The sequence below is a fragment of the Emys orbicularis genome, chromosome 1, assembly GCF_028017835.1.
Source record: "Emys orbicularis isolate rEmyOrb1 chromosome 1, rEmyOrb1.hap1, whole genome shotgun sequence".
In the NCBI taxonomy this organism is placed as follows: Eukaryota; Metazoa; Chordata; order Testudines; family Emydidae; genus Emys; species Emys orbicularis.
In genome coordinates, this window is record NC_088683.1 from 49348063 (window position 1) to 49367089 (window position 19027).

At 41.8% G+C, this 19027-nt stretch overlaps 1 protein-coding gene across 1 annotated transcript in view; it reads left to right on the plus strand.

Moving 5' to 3' along the window:
- Window positions 1–358: 358 nt before the first annotated feature.
- CTTNBP2 (cortactin binding protein 2) overlaps window positions 359–19027 on the plus strand; it is a 178873-nt gene continuing 160204 nt past the window's right edge. Inside the window, exon 1 of the mRNA XM_065423243.1 lies at window positions 359–421. Within this exon, the coding sequence (XP_065279315.1) occupies window positions 359–421 (63 nt within the window). The remainder of the gene's footprint in view (window positions 422–19027) is intronic.

A 19027-nucleotide genomic window follows, 5' to 3' on the forward strand; every position in this document is an offset into this window, starting at 1 on the left:
GAAAAATGGCTTGAAAACAGCACGTACTGGTAAACTCCTCACACTTCATCTTAAATAAAAAGGGGTAAAACTACTTGATACTCACCTTGACCCTGCTTGTCACAATTCAGATCATGTCAAATCTTTACAACACAATAATAAACTTTAGAAAAATATGGTCTGTGGTGGAAATGCTGACAGAAACTACCACTATTATCATGCCCTTTCTTTGTTTTTGCTTTGCAGTTTTATCTTCGTTTCCCCCCCCCCTCCTACTGTAACCATACCTGCATTTAAATAGTGTATTCATTCATCAATTGTACTTCTCTTACAGAAAAGAGAGTTTGATGTGGATAATCTGAGCAAGCCAGAACTGCGGATGCTCCTTAGTGTAATGGAAGGGGAACTGGAAGCACGGGATCTTGTAATTGAAGCCTTGAGGGTAAGTTACTGTGGTGTTTTTTAAGAATCACATCGCTGAAGTCGACGTACTTAAACCTATTTACTGTGGTGAGTCGACTGCTGCTACTCCCCCCTCGACTCTGCCTGTGCCTCTCATGGCGGTGGAGTACAGGAGTTGATGACGGAAGAGTGCTCGGGAGTGGATTGATCGCTGCCCACCGATCCGGCGGGTAGTGTAGGCATACCCTTAGTAAAAAGGTATAAATTGTGATGTGTCGGGCTCTTTAGCTGTTCAGACCCTAGCACTCACAAAATGCTTTCTTGGCTAAGTGGTAATCGCTTTGTTCCCAAACCACCTTAACAAAATATACAGTAATTGAATTTGGAATTTGAAAGGGTAGAGCATGGGGTAAAATGATGGAATTTAAAGAGAATGTTATGTTGCATCATACTCCATTTGCAATAGGTGGGAATAATTTTAAAGAAGGGCTATCACAGTTAATTCAAGTGATTAACTCAAAACAAATTAACTCAATTAAAAAATGAATCACAGCTTTTATCACACTTAAGCAATAATACCAATTTAAATTTATTAAATATTTTTGGGTGGATTTCTACATTTTTCAAATATATTGATTTAAATTACAACACAGAATACAGTGTACAGTGCTCACTTTATTATTCTGATTACAAATATTCACTAAAAAAAAAAGCATGAGGTGAATTAAAAGAATTTTCTTTTTTACTATGCAATATTTGTAATCAAAATAATAAAGTGAGTACTGTAAACTTTGTATTCTATGTAATTGAAATCAATATATTTGAAAATGTAGGAAACATCCACAAACATTAAATTAGTAGTACTGTTTTTGTTTAACAGTGCAATTAAAATCTATTTTATTTTTTAATCTCATGACTAATCGCAATTTTTAAAAATATATTAAATTGAATCCAGTCTTCATTTGTTTCAGCAGTCTCGATGCTTGGATGTAACAAATGTTTAGTGGGCATTGCCAGTCTTCTGAAGTGGGAGTGGAGATGAAATGGGAAGGTCATTTCAATGTAGAAAAGGGTGTATGCCACGCTTTATTTATTTATTATTTACTTTTTTTAAACCCTGGGACCCAGTTTTGATTAGGGCATCATTGTGCAAGGTGCTCTGCAAATACACATTAGTGCGTGTTTCCTACCCCAGTCTAAAGACAAAGCTGTCTGGAAACTGTAGACATAACTTTGATCCTCATCTGATGAACATTTTTAAAGTTATATTTTTATTAATGCAAGAAAATGTAATGAGTATCCAAACAAACCTTTAGTAACAAAAAGAAGATCCTTCTAGATTGAAGCAATTTATAGCAAAATTACAGTTGGCTAGATATCAGCAAATCTACATAGAATCATAGAATATCAGGGTTGGAAGGGACCTCAGGAGGTCATCTAGTCCAACCCTCTGCTCAAAGCGGGACCAATTCCCAACTAAATCATCCCAGCCAGGGCTTTGTCAAACCGGGCCTTAAAAACCTCCAAGGAAGGAGATTCCACCACCTCCCTAGGTAACGCATTCCAGTGCTTCACCACCCTGCTAGTGAAATAGTGTTTCCTAAAATCCAACCTAGACCTCCCCCACTGCAACTTGAGACCATTGTTCCTTGTTCTGTCATCTGCCACCACTGAGAACAGCTGAGCTCCATCCTCTTTGGAACCCCCCTTCAGGTAGTTGAAAGCAGCTATCAAATCCCCCCTCATTCTTCTCTTCTGCAGACTAAACAATCCCAGTTCCCTCAGCCTCTCCTCATAAGTCATGTGCTCCAGACCCCTAATCATTTTTGTTGCCCTCTGCTGGACTCTTTCCAATTTTTCCACATCCTTCTTGTAGTGTGGGGCCCAAAACTGGACACAGTACTCCAGATGAGGCCTCACCAATGTTGAATAAAGGGGAACGATCACGTTCCTCGATCTGCTGGCAATGCCCCTATTTATACAGCCCAAAATGCCGTTAGCCTTCTTGGCAACAAGAGCACACTGACTCATATCCAGCTTCTCGTCCACTGTGACCCCTAGGTCCTTTTCTGCAGAACTGCTACCTAGCCATTCGGTCCCTAGTCTGTAGCAGTGCATAGGATTCTTCCATCCTAAGTGCAGGACTCTGCACTTGTCCTTGTTGAACCTCATCAGGTTTTTGGCCCAATCCTCTAATTTGTCTACATCCTTTAAGGTCTTCTAAAGAGAACCCAATGTAGTGGAGTATGCCTCATGCTAGGGGTGTGTGTGTGTGTGTGTGTAATAACCAATATATACATACATATATTTATCAGGTACTGCAATAACACTTTCAACTGTAATGTCACAATAAGATACCTGTCTTAATTTTTTTTTTTTTAAGAATTGCTCTTGGCTTTAGACCTCTTGCTACAAATGGAGCTGTTTAAATAGGTGTTACTGACATATCGATATTAACTATCAAGTGCCTGGATATGGCCTTTCTTTTATGAAATACCATTTTAATTTTTAATGGTAATAGAACACTAGAGGCGATGTTTCTAGAGTATTACTGCAATGTGGAATACTTTAGTCTGGGGTTTTGAAGTGCATGCACTCCCAGAAATGCACTGCCTTGTTCTGTCTTGCTGTCTTATAATTTCAGATCTTGTGTCCTGACTGCCAAGTTAAGGTAAACTAAAAATAGGATATTTGAGCACTTTCAACTGCCCACAAATGCATATGAGAAAGGAGACTCTACTGCTCAGAGTATAATAATGGTACACATGCCAAAAGCACACTGGATATATTACACTAGTCTACAATGTAGAAACATAAGGCTAGACGGGACCTCGAGAGGTTGTCAAGTCCAACTCCCTGTGCTGAGGGAGGACCAAGTAAACCTAGATCATCTAGAGCCTCACCTCAGTCCCTGGAAAAATCATGGAACAGGTCCTCAAGGAATCAATTATGAAACACTTAGAGGAGAGGAAAGTGATCAGGAACAGTCAGCATGGATTCACCAAAGGGAAGTCGTGCCTGACTAACATAATTGCCTTCTATGATGAGATAACTGGCTCTGTGGATGAGGGGAAAGCAGTGGATGTGTTATTCCTTGACTTTAGCAAAGCTTTTGATACAGTCTCCCACAGTATTCTTGCCGCCAAGTTAAAGAAATATGGGCTGGATGAATGGACTGTAAGGTGGATAGAAAGCTGGCTAGATCGTCGGGCTCAACGGGTAGTGATCAATGGCTTCATGTCTAGTTGGCAGCCGGTTTCAAGCAGAGTGCCCCAAGGGTCGGTCCTGGGGCCGGTTTTGTTTAATATCTTTATTAATGATCTGGAGGATGGTGTGGACTGCACTCTCAGCAAGTTTGCAGATGACACTAAACTAGGAGGCGTGGTAGATACACTAGAGGGTAGGGATCGGATACAGAGGGACCTAGACAAATTAGAGGATTGGGCCAAAAAAAACCTGATGAGGTTCAACAAGGATAAGTGCAGAGTCCTGCACTTAGGACGGAAGAATCCCATGCACTGCTACAGACTAGGGACCGAATGGCTAGGTAGCAGTTCTGCAGAAAAGGACCTAGGGGTCACAGTGGACGAGAAGCTGGATATGAGTCAACAGTGTGCTCTTGTTGCCAAGAAGGCTAACGGCATTTTGGGCTGTATAAGTAGGGGCATTGCCAGCAGATCGAGGAACGTGATCGTTCCCCTTTATTCGACATTGGTGAGGCCTCATCTGGAATATTGTGTCCAATTTTGGGCCCCACACTACAAGAAGGATGTGGAAAAATTGGAAAGAGTCCAGCGGAGGGCAACAAAAGTGATTAGGGGTCTGGCGCACATGACTTATGAGGAGAGGCTGAGGGAACTGGGATTGTTTAGTCTCCAGAAGAGAAGAATGAGGGGGGATTTGATAGCAACCTTCAACTACCTGAAGGGGGGTTCCAAAGAGGATGGAGCTCGGCTGTTCTCAGTGGTGGCAGATGACAGAACAAGGAGCAATGGTCTCAAGTTGCAGTGGGGGAGGTCCAGGTTGGATATTAGGAAACACTATTTCACTAGGAGGGTGGTGAAGCACTGGAATGCGTTACCTAGGGAGGTGGTGGAGTCTCCTTCCTTGGAGGTTTTTAAGGCCCGGCTTGACAAAGCCCTGGCTGGGATGATTTAGTTGGGAATTGGTCCTGCTTTGAGCAGGGGGTTGGACTAGATGACCTCTTGAGGTCCCTTCCAACCCTGATATTCTATGATCTCTGACCAGGGCCGGTGCTACCATTTAGGCAAACTAGATGGTTGCCTGGAGTGCCAAAGAGCAGTGCCCCCAATTTTTTTTACAGCGTTCCTACACCCCCTCCCTGAGCGTGCGGTCGCTGCTCCACTTCTCCCTCCAATCAGCTGTTTGGCGCTGCAAGCCTGGGAGGAGAGGAGAATTAGAGCGGGGGCGGCATGCTCGGGGAGGAGGCGGAGCAGAGGTGAGCTGGGGTGGGGAGCTGCTGCATGGCTCCGCCGGGGGGGGGGGGGAGTGCCTCAAGGCGGGGGGGGGCATGCGCCTCGGGAGGGGGGGGCAGCTGCCGCAGTGCTGGGGGTGGGGGGAGGGGCGCAAGGTGGAAGTTTCGCCTAGGGCGTGAAACTTCCTTGCACCGGCCCTGTCTCTGACAGTGTTTTATTTAACCTATTCTTAAAAATCTCCAACGATGGGGATTCCACAACCTCCTTTCAAAACTTATTCCAGTGCTTAACTATCCTTATAACTAGTTTTTTTTTTTTTGTTTTCTTTTGTTTTTTTGTTTTATATCTAACCCAAATCTCCTTTGCTGCAGATTAAGCCAATTATTTCTTGTCTTACAAAAAGGATGATCAATTGTTCTTCATGTCCACTGATGGTAACAGCCCTTCTGATATTTGAAGACTATCAGTTCCTTCTCTCCCCCATCCCTGCTCCCCACCAGTCGCCTTTTCTCAGATTAAACATGGTAAAAGGGTAAAAAATCTGGGCATAGGTCAGGTTTTCTAAACTGTTCATCATTTTTTGTCACTCTCCTCTGGACTCTCTCTCCAGTTTGTCCACATCTTTTGAAAAGTATGGTACCCAAAACTGGACACAGTACTTCAGGTGAGGCCTCCCCAGTGTCGAGTAGAGTGGGACAATTACCCCCCGTGTTTTACATCTGACACTCCTGCTAATACAGCCCAGAATGAAATTAATCTTTTTTGCAACTGCATCACATTTTTGACTCATTCAGTATGTTATTCACTATAACCTCCAGATCCTTTTCAGCAGTACTGCTGCCTAGCCAATTATTCCCCATTTTGGGTGTGCATTTGATTTTTTCCTTCCTAAGTGTAATACTTGTCTTTAATCTACAATTCGTCAAAGTCCTTGTGAATACTAAACTTATTCTCCAAAGTGATAGAAACCTTACCAGGTTAGTGTCATTGCAAATTTTATAAGCATCCTCTCCACTCCATTATCCAAGTCATTAATGAAAATATCGAATAGTACCAGACCCAGGACACACCCCATTGGGCCCCACTAAATATGTTCTCCAGTATAACTGCAAACCATTGATGATTACTCTTTGAGTACTGTGTCTCAACCAGTTTTGCACCCACCTTATAGGCATTTTCTCTAGACCACATTTCCCTAGTTTGCTTATGAGAAGGTCGTGTGAGATTGTGTCAAAAGCCTTATTAAAATCAAGATGTATCACATGCACCGCTTTCCCCCATCCGCTGGTTGGTTTGTCATGATTTATTCTGGACAAATACATGCTGGCTATTTTTTATAACTCTATTATGCTCTAGGTGCTTACAAATTGTTTAATAATTTTGTGTTCGTATCTGTTTACGTATTGAAGTTAGGCTGACCGCTTTATGATTCCCCAGGCCCTCTGTTCCCTTTTTAAAGATAAGTATTATGTTTTGAGACTTCACCTGTCCTCCGTGAGCTTTCTAAGATCATCACTAATGTTTCCAAGATCAGCTAGTTACCATTCACCATAGGGTGTATGGTTTTTATCAGGCCTTGCTGACTTGAATACATCTAACTTATCTAAATACTCTAACCTGTTCTTTCTCTATTTTGGCTTGCATCTTTGCCCTTATTGATGATATTAATTGTGCTGAGTATCTGGTTGCTATTAACTTTTTCAGTGAAGACTGAAGCAAAATAGGCATTAAACATCTCCGCCTTCTTGATGCCATCAATTATTAACTCTTTCCTCCCTAAATTGAGGATCTACAATTTGCTTTTTCTTTTCTAATGTATTTAAAGAACCGTGTCTTATTGCCTCTTATGTCTCTTGCTAGGTGTAACTCGTTTTCTCTTAGCCTTTTTGATTTTTGTCCCTACATACTTGTGCTGTTCTTTTGTACTCATCCTTGGCAATTTGTCTGTTTCCACTGTTTGTCAATTCCTTTCTCCCCCCCCCCCCCCCCCCCCCAGGTCATTATAGAGATAGCGATGGAGCCATATTGGGTTCTTCCAGTCTATCTTTTGCATTGGGATAGTCTCTTCTTCTGCCTTTAATATTGTCTCTTTCAGAAACTGCCAGCACACCTGAACGTCTCACACTTTTTTCATTTTCTTCTCATGGGACCTTTCGTACCAGTTCTGTGTTTGTGTAAGGACAATGGACTTAGTTTTTTTTTTTTCCTGCTGCTTCCACTCCTTCCTGTCCTTAGAATAATAAAATCTAGCATTTCATGATCACTTTCACCAAAATGGTTTTCAACCTTCAGATTCACAACCAGTGCCTACTTGTTAGTCAGAATTAGGCTTAAAATGTTTTCCCACAATTACTTCCTCCACTTTCTGTAACAAAAGATTGTGGAATGCAGTGGAGACAAACTTATAGGATGTTGTGTCTTGCCATATTACTTTTCCATCAGATGTCTGGGTAGTTAGTCCCCCATTACTACCAGGTCTTGTGTGTTGGACATTTCTGCTGTTGGCTCTAGAAATGCCTCCTCCACCACCTTGTCCTGATTTGGTGTCTAGTAGACCCCTGCCATGACATCACCCCTGTTTTTCTGCACCGCCCCCCTCCCATTCATCCTCTGACTCTCACCCACTTCTGGACCTCAAAACAAGTGTATATATTCTTTATGTATAATTCAACACCTCTTCACTCTTCTTCCCCCCCGCCCACCCAGTCTCCTGAACAAGCTGTACCCCTTTATACCAATATCCCAGTCATGACATTTATCCCACCAAGAGACATTTATCTCTAATGCCATTTGTCATAACTGGGCTTATGTACTAATACTTCCAGTTCTTCCTGCATATTTCCCATACTTCTTCCACTTGTGTAAAGACATCTAAGATGTTGAGCACATTTCTCCCACTGATACCACTCGGGTTGCTCCTTTGACCCTATTATAATTTTCCATTTAGCCCCCTGTTAAGGTCACCTTACTTTATACTTGCCTGTGGGCTTTTGACACCTGCCCCTTTTGAATCTAGTTTAAAGACCTCCTCACTATGTTAGCAAATTGGTGTCCAAGATGCTCTTCCTCTCATTGGTCAGATGGACCCTATCTCTTCACAGCAGTCCTCCTTCCTGGAACAGTGTCCCATGTTCAAGCAAGCCAAAGCCATCCTGTCGACACCATCTACTCAATCATGCATTCATCTCCAGCATGTATGTGGATGGAGGACGGGAATGCATAAGCGTATGCATTGTACACTAGGGAGTATTAAAATGGCTCAGTATTGTACAGTTCCAGGAGGGACAAAGTGCAAGTACCCAGCCACCTGTTGAGGTTGGTAGTTTATGCATAACAGGCTGTATTAAAACCGCTATCTGTAGAGATGGGCAGAGAGTGGTAATTCTATTTCATGGAGGATTTCAAGACTTCAAATTTGGTTTCATTCTGATTTGAATAAAAACCAAAAGATTAGAAATTCTGTTCCCAGCTCTACTGTAGGCTCTGGGTCTGAGGCAGTCCACCAGGCAGACTGCCTGGAAGCCTTGACGGCCTGGCCTGCTGAGGAGCTGAGTCAAGGCTTCCAGACTGTTGACTCCATATTAGCCACCAGGTGGAGTGTTGGGAGCCAGGAGTCCTGAGCTTCCCAGCAGCCTGCCTGCCAGTCCAGTTGCTGAGGAATCAGGCAGGCAAGTTGGTAGGAAATGAGGCAAGTTTTGAAGCCTGCCTGGTAGGGAAGGTTGTATCAGTTTGGCAAAACTCAGCATGGTCTGCAGAATGATTTGATTTTGGCAAATTGGGTCAAAACAAAAATAAGGCTTGTCAAAATTTTTCCAGCCAGTTGTAGTGATCATTCTACAGCTTGTTTCCCAAGGTCCCTGCTGGTGTAGGGACCAGGGTCAGCAGTGTGGAGTCCTCTGATCTGTAATTGTCTGTTAATACATAAATATGTGAGAATTGAGTAGCTCGATGTATGTCCATCAATTTTAAAACTTCTGATTTCCAATTAAAACTAGTTACTCATAGTATACAGTGTGCTAATGACATGAAAGGTCCTTAACCTACATTTGAAATGGCAAATGTAATTGCTTCTAAAATAACTTTTTAAAAAGACTGACTAGCTAATCTGAGTGATGCTAAACTTTGTCTGTTAGTCATTATTTTTTTTGTGGAACACTATTTGCATAATTTGATTCAAATCTTCTATTTTGTATAAATGGTTTTTATATTTATAGTATCCATTTTGATTTCTAAATAAATTTAGAAAAAGATTCTGAAATATCATGCTAGTTAAATATTGCTTCTTCACCGAATATCTTAATATTTATCACTGAAACTTTCCTTAAATACAACATTGAAAATGTGAAGCTCTTTCCATTAGATTGTCTTAAATTGACATAATTCTTAAGGTAACATTTGGGAAATACTGGACAAATTGGAAAATTGAATTTATGAAAAGGTTTTGTGGTTTTTGTTTTGTGATTGGATGGTACTTTTGGTTTAAAATGGAAAGGAATAGAAGGCAGGCTTAATGTCTTGGATACTGGTTTGTTACGTAAAAGTACGAAACCAATGTCACTTAAACAAAACTCTTTTCTGGTAGCTTATGAAAATCAGAATTTCAGCTGCAGCATATAGAAGCGTCTATTTGAATATGGAAAACTTTTTATTAATCTGTTTTCTCTGGGAACATGGAAATTTGCCTTGTTTAATGGTATCAAAACTCTTTAATGCTAGCAGTCCAAGCAGGTGACCTAGTAGTGGGCAAAACTGGCTTTTTATATGTCCACATACAAGAATGATTTTAATAAAGTGAATGTCTTTAACTACCATTTTTTGCTAATTAGTACATGTTGTGCCCATCTTCCTTCTATGGCTATAACAGCTTAATTTACTGGACCAAGAATTTCTTTAGGCTATTAACAATGTACTGTATTCATGAGCAGAACAAAGCTGTAGATGTGAGCTTTTCCAGCTGAGTGCAATTCATGTCCTGCTTGTTAATACTGTACCGTGGAAGGCTACAGTTCCACATGACGTATCATCTTAAGAGAACTGAGTATTTTCAGATTCCTACTATGTAGGGGTGTGTGGTGTGTGTGTTTTTTTTTTTTTTTTTTTTTTTTTTTTTTTTTAAGAAACTACATTAATAAAGCACTTTGATTCCTTGCTAAATTTACTGTCATGCATTTTGAACAAAATAACACAAACATGGGTGGGGGGAAAATGTTAATTGCTGCTAAACTACTTCCTGATAAAGGCACAAACTATTGCAATATTCACTTAATTGCTGCACGCTGCTAATCATTTGCGTGTTTTTACTGCATGTTAACATTATGGCAAATAGAATAATCATTTAATAGATTAATATTGATATTCAGCTTATTACCTATAACAGGTTATATTTGTTGAACCTAGAAATGTCTTATGAAGGTTTATAGCTCTAATTGTAAGAAGCTATAATTTAAGTAGCATGATTGGCTCAGATAAAACAAGGAAATTATTTTAATTCTAAATGATAGCAGGTGAACCAGTTAATCTTCATTTCAGATCTTGAAATATAGATACGTGCCAATATTCCTTTATTAATCTGAAAACATTGACACCTATTTTGACTCACTTATAGCCTAAAATGGCATTTTATGAGCAGCTAGGTTTAACCTTTTGTGGCCCAGACTCTCCCATTCCTTAATGCATGAAAATCACATTTAAAGTGATAACCTAATTTTGTGTGGGCCAGGTGCTATTGAAAATTTAAAATTAATGATCTGGAAGAAAACAAAACAGTACTGATAAAGTTTGACGATGCCACAAAGATTGGTGGAATGATAAATAACAATCACTGATACAGCATGATCTGTATCACTTGGTAAGATGGGCAGAAGCAAACTGTTTCAATAAGTCAAATGTAAGGCCATACATCTAGGAACAAAGAGAGCAGACCACACTTACAGTATGGGGGAACTTGATCTTGGGAAGTGGTGACTCTGTTTATTGGGAATCATTGTGGATAAATCAGATGAACATGAACTCTCAGTGGGTATGTCTATACTATAAGCCCAGGCTCAAACTCCACCATGAGCCTAACCCCTCCCTCGGTCTATATAGAGTTCTGTCTGACTCCATACCATCACGGACTGGTCCAAGAGGATGCATTTTTGTAATCAACTTATGGTTGACATTCTGGACAGGGTTAACAAGCAGGTGCAGTACCAAAGAGAGAGAGAAGGATTCTCGAAGTAGAGAGGCAGACGGAAAGGCACAGACAGGCCACAGAGTTCTAGGACAGAACTGCAGTACATGAGCAAATACTTGCATTGCAGTTTCTGGAATAGGAATGTATGTTGATGGAAAAGGCCAAGCCCAGCAACAGACCTGTCTGAGCAGCTGTTTTTGCGAAGGCCCTCAAGAATTCAGGCTTCTGTTGCACCCATACCAGGGTCTAAGTCCCCTCTCCGCAGGAATACCCAACCATGGAATTGTCCAAAGTAGCCTATGCAAGTGGCTCTTAACAAAAGCAGCAGGGCAGGGGAAATCTACTCCCAGCATACTTCCACCTCCATGCTGACCCTCTCCCTCTCATTTATCCAGCCTCTCTTGCAGTCCACCACCGCCCTGGAGGCCTATACACCCATACAGTGGCAGCAAGTGCCTGCTAAATGCACAAGGAAAGGAGAACATGCCAGGGGACATACATAAATAAACCAAAGAGTGCAAACAAAATCTCCTAATTTTGCATTTTGTTCGTGGTGTTGGCTTATTACTCCTGTTTTTGGTTTTTGGCAATGCTTCAACATTTGTTGTTTTTGTAATTTAAGAAATTATTATTGCTATCACTACATCACATTTTATGTGATTGTTGAATAATAAAGATAAATACAGGGTAAGGCACAATGGGTAGGTTGTATCCAACACTTATTTAATACAACTGTGTACCTCAATCAATACTGCAAATGCAGTTTCTCCCTATTACATTAACAAACCTCTCATCCATAATAATGAATACCCATCTGTTCACTGTGTACTGTGACAGTACCCTTCCCCCCCACTTCATTTTGTGGTGTGGTAGTACCTCCTTTACTGCAAACGTACAAAAACATTCATAAACATACTGTTCTCCCCCTTCCCTTGGCCTATGCAAGTCCATAATGTGGGAGCACAGAGCATTTCTGACTTCTGGTGACTGGGTGCATCCTGCTTCAGCGGTGACCAATGCACTTTCTGACTGAGTGTACTGGTTCAGCAATCCATTACTGTCATAGGTCCATTCAGGGCAAATGGCTCATCTTTGTTTTCACGAAGATTTTGCAGAGTACAGCAAGCCACAGTAAGGCGGACATCATTGATGACACTGGGGTCCAAGTAGGCATCAGTGGGATTTCAATCTGCCAATCAGGCAGAAAACCCTGGCATCATGAACATTTCCTATGCAGCCCACGCTAGTGTCCATAAATCTGCCTCTGTGGGCCACAAGGGCCTGCATAATAATAGAGTAGTACTCTGTGCTTCAGGTACTCATGTGCTTCTTGAGAAGGGCAAGTTGTGGGTGTAGTTTGGAAAGTCCATTCTCTCAAAGTCAGCAGTTATTTAACGGATTTGTTTATGCTCTCCACCCGTAAGTATAATCACATGCCTGATCACATCAGACTGTGCCCTGGCCACCCTTTTACCCACAGCTGACTTTCCAGCACCAAACTGGTTAGCAATAGACCTGTCTGGGGTAGCAAGCCTTCAGACAGTTATAGAAACCTACTTCTGGACTGATATATGGCCATCCTCGTATATGTGTCACAGTGCTGGAGGGTCGGGGCAAGCTGCTCACAAAGCTCCAAAAATGTAGCTTTTTTTCATGTGAAAACTCTGGACCCACTGTTGGTCATCAGAGGTCCACAGGACTGTGATATCCTGCCAGTCTGCTCTTGTAGCCCAGCTCCAAAAGCACTGGTCTACATAGTGTCATCAACAGCTATACTAAGAGTCCTGAGCAGCATCAGCCAGTTTGTCTTCCATGTTTGTATTGTTTAGCTTCCTCTTTCTCCTGCTCTATTAGCTCTTTTATGACCCACCAAAGGCATCTGAAATGCTGCCAAACTGTCCACCAGCATCTGGTGAAAGGTCTACCCGCTTCCTGAAACAGGAGTGAAAGCCCAAGCAAGAGAAGCTCTTCAAAATGGTGACTTCTTCATGTTGCTGGCTCTGCTTGCTGGGAGTATGCAGATCCAAAAGGCAGCTCTGCATAATCTGTTGGGAATTTGGTAGGCTGTGACAATCAAGGTTTCCCACGATGCACCATGAACAAAAGGCTAAGAGTGGCCACATCTCAGGAGAGCACTAGAAGTCTGGGTTATGGTTGGTTGGACTTGGGTTTGCATACTGCAATGTGGATGCTGGAGCCCCTGTGTCAGGCCCAGTCTCAAGTGTGGATGCTCAAGACCTGGGTTTTCAAACCCAGTGACTGTAGACTTGAGTTCCACTAACCCCAGGGTTATGTTGTAGTGCAAATGTAGCCAGTGTGATGCTGTGGCTAAAACGGCTAATGGGAATCTTGAGTAGGAGTAGGGAGATTATATTACCTCCTGTATCTGGCACTGGTGTGATCACTGCTGGAATATTGTATCCACTCTGGTGTCCATGCTTCAAGAAGGATATTGAAAAATTGGGGAGGGTTCAGAGAAGAGCCCCTAGAGCGATTAAAGGATTGGCAAACAGAGAGAGAGAGACTGAACTCCTGGAGTCTCTATTTAGCTTATCATAAAGAAGGTTAAGGGGTGATTTGGTTCTGTCTGGCATGCAAAGATATAACAAGTTCCAGTGGATGGAGGCTGAAGCTAGATGAATTCAGGATAGATATAAGGCACGAAAATCAACAGTAAGGGTAATTAACCATTGGAACAACTTACCGAGGGTTGTGCTGGATTCTCCATCACTCTACATTTTAAAATCAAGATTGAATGCTTTTCTAAAAGTTTTATGCCCTAGTTCAAGTGTGAATTAATTCAGGGAAGTCATGGCCTGTATTATGCAGGAGATTCTAGCGGACATGGGCCAGGTAGTGCGCAAAATGCTCATGTGGACCCCACTGGTGTGCATAAAATTCCCTAGTGTGCATTAACATAGCCCATTTCAAACAGAACTATATTAATGAGCACTGGGGAACTTTTAGTACATGGCACCTGTTGATCATGCTGGCATTTAGCATGCAACATGCTAGCATTTACACCCCTCTAGTGTGGACTAACACACTGTGTAAATAAGCCCTATGTGACGTTGGACAAGGCACTCACTTTTATCATTTAAATATGGATAGTATCTACCTGCCTCTTGGAGTCAATGAAGTTTAATGTTTTTGTAAAGTACATTTAGATCCTTGGATGAACTGAAAGTGCTAGTGGTGTTTCCTGAGAATGGAACCATAAAAGATAAATACTATAGTTACTGCTGGTTTTCCCATTTAATTGAGTCATTTACATTATTCCTTTTTAAGGTGGTTGTTGTTGGGGTTTTTTTATATTGAACATAACATTAAACAAAGTTCCAGCTACTTCCTTTCTAATTTCTTTTGTCTGTGTAAGTCTCTGTAGGTGGTAAATGAGTTGGAATAGGAAAATTTGCATTTCACCTGATGCTATGGTGTGCATGTAATTAGAGTGCAAGACTTACAATGACTTCCTACTATGGATACTTAATTTACTGCAGCACATGGGATTAGAATAAATTCTGTTAATTTCAGAAAAAATTACCACTATGGCTTTATTGCAAACATAACTCAAACTTTAATGCCAGAAGGGACCATCATGATCCTCTAGTCTGACCTCCTGTATGCTGCAGGACATAGAATCTCACCAACCCACTCCTGTAATATACCCATAATTTTTGGCTGAATTACTGAAGTTGTCATAACATGATTTAAAGACTTCAAGTTGGAGAGAATCCACTATTTACTCTAGTTTAAACCTGCACATGATCTGTGCCCTATGCTGCAGAGGAAGGCAAAAAAAGACCAGGGTCTTTGCCCATCTGATCCAGGGAGAAAAAAATCCATCCTGACCCCCAATATGGTGATCCGTCAGACCCCCAACGTGTTGGCAAGACCCACCAGCCAGACACCTGCGGAAGAATTTTCTGTAGTAACTCAGAGCCCTCCCCATCTAGTGTCCCATCTCTGGCCATTGGGGATATTTACTACTAGCAGTTGCAGATGGGTCACATGCCATTGTAGGTAGTCTCATCATACCATCCCCACCAACTTACCAAGCTCAGTCTTGAAGCCAGTTAGGTTTTTTGCCCCCACTTATTCCCTTAGAAGGCTGTTCCAGAACTTCAGTCATTGAATGGTTAGAAACCTTTGCCTAATTTCAAGCTTAAACTTGTTGGCCAGTTTATATCCAATGGTTCTTGTGCCCACATGGGTGCTTAAATTAAAGAACTCCTCTCCCTCCCTGGTATTTATTCCTCTGACTTTGTGGAGAGTAATTACATCTCCCCTCAGCCTTCTTTTGGGTAGGCTAAACAAGCCAAGCTCTCTGAGTCTCCTCTCATAAGGTAGGTTTTCCATTCCTCGGATCATCCTAGTAGCCCTTCTCTGCATCTGTTCCAGTTGTAATTAATCTTTCTTAAACTTGGGAGAGCAGAATTTCACACAGTATTCTAGATGAGGTCTCACCAGTGTCTTGTACAATGGTACTAACACTTCCCATATGTCTACTGGAAATACCTTGCCCGATGCATCTTAGGACTGCACTAGCCTTTTTCATGGCTGCCTCACGTTGGTGGCTCCTAATCCTGTGATCAACCAGTACACCCAGATCTTTATCTTCCTCTGCTTCCAACATGCATCCCCATCTTATAGCAAAAATTCTTGTTGTTAGTCCTTAAGTGCATGACTTTGCACTATTAAATTTCATCCCATTTCTATTACTCCTGTTTTCAATGTTGTCCAGATCTTCTTGCATGATATGCCAGTCCTCCTCCATATTGACAATTCCTTTGTCATCCACAAATTTTATTAGCACACTCCCACTTCTTATTCCAAGGTCATTAATGAAAATGTTAAATAAGATTGGTCCCAAGACCAATCCCCGAGGAACTCCATTAGTAACCTTCCTCCAGCCTGACAGTTCACATTGTCTCCACTTTACCCAGTTTCTTATCCACCTTTCAATTCTCATATTAATCCCCATCTTTTTCAATTTAACTAAGAATTTCCCATGTGGAACTGTATCAAATACCTTACTGAAATCCAGGTAGATTAGGTATTCTGCATTTCCTTTGTCTAAAAATCAGTTATCTTCTCAAAGTAGGAGATCAGGTTGGTTTGTCAAGATCTACCTTTTGTAAAACCATCTTGTGTGTAATCCCAATTATAGGTAAATGGTATGTCCTTAACTCCTTTCTCTTTTTCAAAATTTGTTCCAGGACCTTGCATACCATTTGATGTCAAACTAACAGGTCTGTAGTTTCCCAGATCACTTTTTTTTTTCTTTTCTAAAAAAACAAACAAACTAGCAATTCTCCAGTCTCTGAGTTTACGAGTTCATTAAAAATCCTAGTTATTGAGCTTGCAATTTCTTGTGCCAGTTCCTTTAATGTTCTTGGCTGGAGATTATTCAAGCACCCTGATTTGGTTCCATTAAACTGCTTGTTTGATTTCCTCCTTTAGATATGGTAATTTCTACTTCCATATCCTCATTTCTATTAGCCCCCCTGCCACTACCCCATTGCCTCAGTTTTTAATAAGGGTAATGAGGAGCTAAGTATTCAGTCAGGTGTTGGGCCATGTCCAGATTATCTTTCATTTTCACCCTATCTTCAGTGTTTAGTGGTCCCACTTCTTCACTTGTGTGTTTTTTTTTTTTTTTTTTTTTTTTTTTTTTCCAATTTATATAGCTATAGAATCTTGTAGTATTGGTTTTATTTTTTTCTCAAGGTCCAACTCTGCTTGGCTTTTGGCAATTCTCATTCTTTCCCTGCACTTTCTGATGTGCAAGAGGTAGCTTTGCTTGCTGATCTAGCCTATCTTCCATTCCTTCTAGGCTTTCTGCTTTCTCATAACCTGTTTCAGATGCCTGTTCATCCAGTTTGATCTGTAATCCTTCCCTAGGAATTTTTTCCCCTTGTTTGGGATTCAGGCTTCAGGAAGTTTCTGTAACTTTGACTTAGAATTACTTTAAGCCTCCTCCACATTCAGATCCTTGAGTGCTAAGCTGATTTCCCAATTATCCAACCATTTTCCCCCAATGTGTTGATTTGGTTCTTTTTTTTTTTTTTTTCTAGCTTCCTAATGCCAGTGGTAAAGTGGTAGAAAATGAAAAAAGGAGACAGTCACTTTGAGGTCATTCAGCAGAGAAGGCTTGGCTGAAACAGGGATGGGAGTCTTAGTGAAGGTGCAGGATCCACCTCCGTGTACAGCTCAAACTACATAATCACCCTTCTAGTGCAGACTAACTCATCATTTAGACAAGCCCTTCACGTAGTAGTTGCCTTTGAGAAACGTATGCACAAGCAGAAGGTGCCTGACAGTAAGGAGGAAATTTTGTACATGCAAATAACTTCTGAAGTGCTACGGGCTTAATGGACCCAGAAGGGGGCGGTTTATTGGAAATGGGGATGGGGGAAAGAAAAGGAGGGAGATACAACAGACTACGAGGGCTGACAGAGCCCCAGCCTGAGCCCCAACTTCTTTCCCCTCCCCTACCACCCACCCCAATTTTACCTCAAACTACTCTCTCCCCATTTTCTCCCCCCCCCCCCCAACTTCTACCTTCCCAGCAAGCAATTGTGTGTGCCTGCTCCAGGCTTTAAGAAGGCCTTGCTTCTCCTGGGCATGCATATCTGAGACCCCCCTCCATGGCTCTCCAGGTAAACTGGGATCGGGGGGGGGGGGAGTCTGAGGGTATCACAAATTTAAACTTCTGAAAACCAGGAAATATGAAGTTAAAGTGTACATTGCCACCCGTGGGGTGGAGGGGCTGGCTGGAGTGGGAAATGGACTGTGTGTCAGGGGCATGACTGGGGAGGGCCTGGCTGAAGTAGGGGTTGGGGGCTTAGGGAGAGCATGGGACCCATCTTGGTGGACCGCTAAAGCTATATAATCAAGGAAATGTGCTGAGACAGATATGATTTCCTGCAATATCCTGGATAAGCCATATTGAATTTTTAAGTATGTTAGAAGCTCATTGTATTAAAATTGCAAATGTTTGTTTTGTGGAAGGGTATGTAAGGTCTGGGGGTAGGGAGAAAAGATGACCAGTGTAAATCCTGGGGAATAGTACAAGCTTCAAAGGACTATATTTTTGAAACAATGGGCTAGACAAGAATGAAGTTTTAAAGTTAAGTGGGTTTTCCAAGAAATCTCTAGGGGGAGGTGTATGCAAATATACCCCCTCTGGGTATGCACTGCCTTTTGAAGCTTCGCTGGGAGAAGGGAACCTTTGTCTGCTGATCACCTGTTGTATGTGGACAATATCAGAGGCCCAATCTGTATAAAGGAGTGACTCTCGTACTGATTGGCATGCTTGTTCTGAGCTAAGGTGGTTATTAATTTGTAAGCCCAGAAAAACTCCTTGGTGGAGTTTGAAGGACTGATCACCTGCCAGAGTCCATTTTGAAGTTCGTGATCTCCAGTAGGCTTAAACAATAAAAGGACCTACACGCCTGCTAATGTCTTCTCTGTAATGACTTCACTTAAGAATAAATGTGCTTGCTTAGAAAGATCTGTGTGGTACCTTGTAATTGTGGGCAATTAAACTGTTTCTCTTTTGAAGAGAAAAGCAAAGCAGGCCTGCTTAGTAGTCTGACTTGCTGGGGAACTTAGTGAAGACAGGGAACTGTGCAGCCCGGTAAAACCCTGGTCCTAGGGGAAGGAGAGACTGTTCTGGAGCCTAGAGTGGATGCCCTGGCTGAACTAGGGGGAGAGGGGGGAGGGAGGGAGAAAGACAGGAGATATGTAAATCCTCCAGTAAGTGAACTGGAAATAGTAGAGTGGGGGAGATGCAGGGAGATATAACTGTCTCTCTTGCATATTTGAAGTTATAGTAACCACTATGGAATAAAACGGTCAGGATTTTAGGACACAGACCATGCAGCCTCAGTCAGTCACTACACCCTACAACCATTTCAAGGCACTATTTTCCCCATCCTATTGGAGCAAGCGCACAGGAGCAGGATGGACCTAGATTTCAGGGATCTGAGTTTTGCTAAACTCCTTGTTCTGGAATGGCATAAGATAACAC